Source organism: Charadrius vociferus, unplaced genomic scaffold, assembly GCF_000708025.1.
Source record: "Charadrius vociferus isolate BGI_N301 unplaced genomic scaffold, ASM70802v2 scaffold828, whole genome shotgun sequence".
NCBI lineage: Eukaryota > Metazoa > Chordata > Aves > Charadriiformes > Charadriidae > Charadrius > Charadrius vociferus.
Genome location: NW_009649708.1, coordinates 981,517 through 985,471, shown reverse-complemented (window position 1 = coordinate 985,471; position 3,955 = coordinate 981,517). Strand labels below are relative to the sequence as shown.

General features: G+C 55.0%; 1 protein-coding gene across 1 annotated transcript in view; it reads left to right on the top strand.

The window, feature by feature from the left end:
* The first annotated feature begins 1,540 nt into the window (after positions 1–1,540).
* PFDN1 (prefoldin subunit 1) overlaps positions 1,541–3,955 on the top strand; it is a 36,432-nt gene continuing 34,017 nt past the window's right edge. Inside the window, exon 1 of the mRNA XM_009890695.1 lies at positions 1,541–1,577. Coding sequence (XP_009888997.1) covers positions 1,541–1,577 — 37 coding nt within the window. The remainder of the gene's footprint in view (positions 1,578–3,955) is intronic.

The window sequence follows — 3,955 nt, the reverse complement described above, 5'->3', positions numbered from 1 at the left end:
CCCTGGGAGCCCGCAGCGCAGCTGGAGCTCACTGGAGCAGCAGGACAGCACCCGCTTCGGGGCTGGTCGGGCAACGGTGTCACTGCAGGGAGCTTCGTGGCCATCACCAGGATGGAGGGGGCTCCGGAGAGGAACTTGACAGTCAGGCAGCTGTGTGGAGGCAGGAAGGACTGGCCAACCAGTGGCAGAGGGACTCTCCAGCAGCTCTCCATCCACTGTGGTGCATGCCGAGGAACAAACTGTGAAAGGCGAGGAGACCGGGCTTGGGGCTTTCTTAGGCGCAGGAGGGGTGGGAGGGTAACAGCTATTTAACAGGATATTTTTCATTTTAAATTATATATTTATTTTAGATAAACTGTACATAGTATTTATATTTATTGTAGGTCTGGCCCTGCATCCTTCATGTAGGTCAAGATGACAGAGTCAGACCTCTCTTATTTTTTAAGTGCAATGTAATATTCTAATAAATAACACTTTTACAAATGCTTGGGTTGTTAATTTAATGACAGAGGTGGGAAGGAGTCAGACCTCTGAAGACTGCATGTAGCAACATGCCCTTGCTAGTGGGGTCTTGCAAACAGCAGCAGACATCCTGTGTGTGTGGCAGGGGCTGCTGGATTGGCTTGTGCCATCCTTAGGGTGCAGCAGAGCAGCGTGGTGCAAGGGACTGGTGGTAGGATCCATCCTGCAGAGCCTGCAGCCAGGCCAGCCCTATCTGTGTTTCTTTGGAGGTTTGCATCTTTGCCAGCTGATGCCCGGGGAGGTATGTGATGTTTGGGTGTCTGCTCATCAAGCAAAGCTGCCTCTGGTATAAGTGAAGCTGCTCTAGCCACTGATCTATCCAAATGGGACTGATTCCCAGGTTTAACCCAGCATTTGGCTAAAAAAAAAAATAAAAAATAAAAAATAATCAAGCAGTGGACTTGCACCTCCCTTGCAGGGGATCCCAGCAGTTCCTGGGGTGGCTGCAGGCTCCTGGGGCTGAGGTCATTCCAGCGAGCATCATTTCGGATGGTGGTTCGGACCAATTCCTGACTTTGCAGCAAAAATAACCCCCAAACCACTTCTTTCCTCTTCCCTGATCTTCCCCAGGGGAAGCTGAGATCAGGGTGAGATGCTGGCTCTAGTACAGAGCCTTGAAGAAGAGAGAACGGGCTTCCTCCTCTGAGGAAACCTACTTTCCTCCAGCCCCTTTCCCTTCAGCAGAGATCAGACTTCAGTTTTCAAAGGGGAGTGCTAAGCTACTGCTTTCCACTCCTGCTTCTACAATGTGCACTAAAGCTGGGCAGTGAGTAATCTGCAGAGCTTTTTGGCCTAATTCAGCCAAAATTTAGTTCTGGTAAAGTATGAAACAAACCTTATGCTCACTGAGGGCAGCGGGGGGGAGGGCTTGCTTTGGAAGTGCATGCCTAGGTTCATCCCTCTTGCGCAGCTGGTAAGTTTTGTGGTAGCAAAACTGGGGGTGTGGGAAGGGGGAACACAGCAATACTTTGGCTTTCCAGTACTTCCTGGGATAGAAGGGCTAAAGTACACAGCTACGATGGGTGGGAAGCAGGAGGGTGACAACAGGCACCCTGGTGTGTTATCACCTGGAGAGTAAAAGCCCCAGCAGCTGCAGTCGCCTGAATCCGGAGCCAGGGAGACAAGTTGCTGCCTGTTTTGTGCAAATCTCAATCTTAATGTGGTGGGAGTGCTAGTGCAATTACAGACTCCAAACTTTTGCCCTTTTTTTGATGTCTATTAAGCAAATAATGCTTATCCAGGTCACCTGGCTGAGTCCCTGCCTTGCTGTGTGCTGCTGCTGGTCCCCTTCCTGGAGCTGCTCCCCACTCCAGCCGTGCTGCCTTTCATGGTGGGCAGCTCTGCATGCCTGGGACTCCATACCACCCTGGTAGGCACTGGGAATTGCTCCACTGGAAGGCTTTTCTGCAGACAGCTGGAACTTCTGTCCAGAGCCCAGCTGCCCTCTTCCCTCCTCCTTCCTTGTGAGGTCCACTTTGCTCCTCCACAGACTGGCAGTGCAGACTGGGCTGCCCACAGGTGGCAATTTAACAGGCCAAGAGATGGAAAATATATTTTGGAGATGTAGGGAGGGGAAAGCTGGCTGGATCTGTGGGGTGACTCCTTCTGCCCCATTGGGCTGGGAAAAGCTGACAGCCCTGCAGATGTGCTTGTCCTGGCTAAGGCAAGGATGAACCACTCAGGGAAGCTCCGCTCCCTGGTCGTGCTGCGCTTGTGGGCACAAATCAGGAGATGTCACAGAGCCTGGATGGGGCATGTGGGCTCTGCCCTGCCCAGGGTGCCCAGGCACTGCGGGTGGAGGCTGGGCTGCTCCTCTAACTGTGCCTGCAGTAATGGGGTGCTAGAAAAGCAGTCTCCACCACCCTGCTGTCCCCCCTGGACAGGAGTGGGCTGCTGTGGCAGCCAGCCAAGCTGAGTACTGGTGGGGGTCCTGGCAAAGGCAGGCAGTGATCTCCAGCAGCCCCAGCTCAGCAGCCTGGCCTTTCACCTCGCTCTGGGCATGGACCCAGGAACACAAACATGTCACCAGCTGCAGCCTTTCCTGACTGTCACCATGTCAAGCCCACTTGCTGCCTCTGACACTGACTCCATACTTTTACCTCTGGCATTTTCCTTCATATGCATTTGATGCGTGTGCCTGGCTTGTTGACGGATGACAAAACATGTGCTCAGCCACTAACACCATCACCCAGTGTGTCCCCCAGCCCCTTCCCTGGGGGCAGAGGCCACGTGCCTGGAGGATAGTCCTACAGCTTCTTCTCAGTCTCTTCTTCAGAGCAAGGGTTGGAGCTAGGAGACCCCCAAAATCCCAGATGTGGATTTAATAAATAATTGCAATATATTGCATTGGTCAATTTAATAACCAATTCCCCCCTGCCTGCCCCAGCACCTTGGCAGCTGTGTTTAAGCACCTTCGGCCATCACGGTGTGGCAGAGTTTGGATGGAGGGGATGGCAGTGCACTGGAGCAGGGATGAGGCAGCCAAAGAGACACCCCAAAAGTGGCTGAAGCACCCCTGCTGCCTCCCGTCGGAAGCAGGAAGCAGCAGCCCTTAATGCAGCTCCATTTGGCTGATTTTCCTCCTGACTGGGGTTGTTGGCTTTTCCCAACTCCTCACCCAGCTGTGAAGCCCCAAGCCCAGGACGGGCTTTGCCACAGTGAGGCATCTCCCATGAGTTTGCTGGCACCACAGAGAGGGTGAGACAGATGTTCCCAGACAGCTGTGGAGTTGGGCGCACAGAGGAAAGCCCCACACTGGCATGCAGCTGCCCTTGCAGCAGGGGGTGCAGGCAGTGGCGACTGTCCCCAAGCTCCAGCTCTGCACTGGGTGAGTAGCAATGCCAGGGGGCCGGTGGGTGGGCAGCTGCGGCAGCTGGGAAGAGCTGGGGAAGGCACTGAAAAGGGTGGCAGAAGCAGGTGGCAACAAGAGCTGAGAGTCCCTGAAGGTTGGATCCTGTTAATTTAAGTTTTTAATTTCAGTGTTGCAGCCAGCTCCCCCCGCCTGCCTCTGGCTGCAAAGCAGCATGCTGGCCACTTCAGGTTTTGATATCTTCACCCAGAAGGCTTCTGATGGCCTAATCGTGATCTCACCCTTTACCCCAGCCTGCCTGGGCAAGCTGCAAGGAAAGCTGCAGGGCTGAAGGGAGTGAAGGGGATCCAGCCATGGGCAGAGGCAGGGTGCTGGGGCAGCCAGGAGACACAGCACTGCCACCGGCACCACGGGGAGTCCACTGGCCCCCTGGGCCTGCCACTGTCCAGCTCGGGACCTCTGCCCAGCAAGCGTGCTGTGATGTCCACTTCCTCTCAGCGTTTCACTGGGTCCAAGGGCATAGCCAGGCCGGCTGGGCTCTCCCTTGGCTTCCCCCTCGGCGCGTCCCCCTCACAGGCGCCCGCTGTGGAGGCCTCGTCCCGACTGCCCTTTTGGACCCCCCCC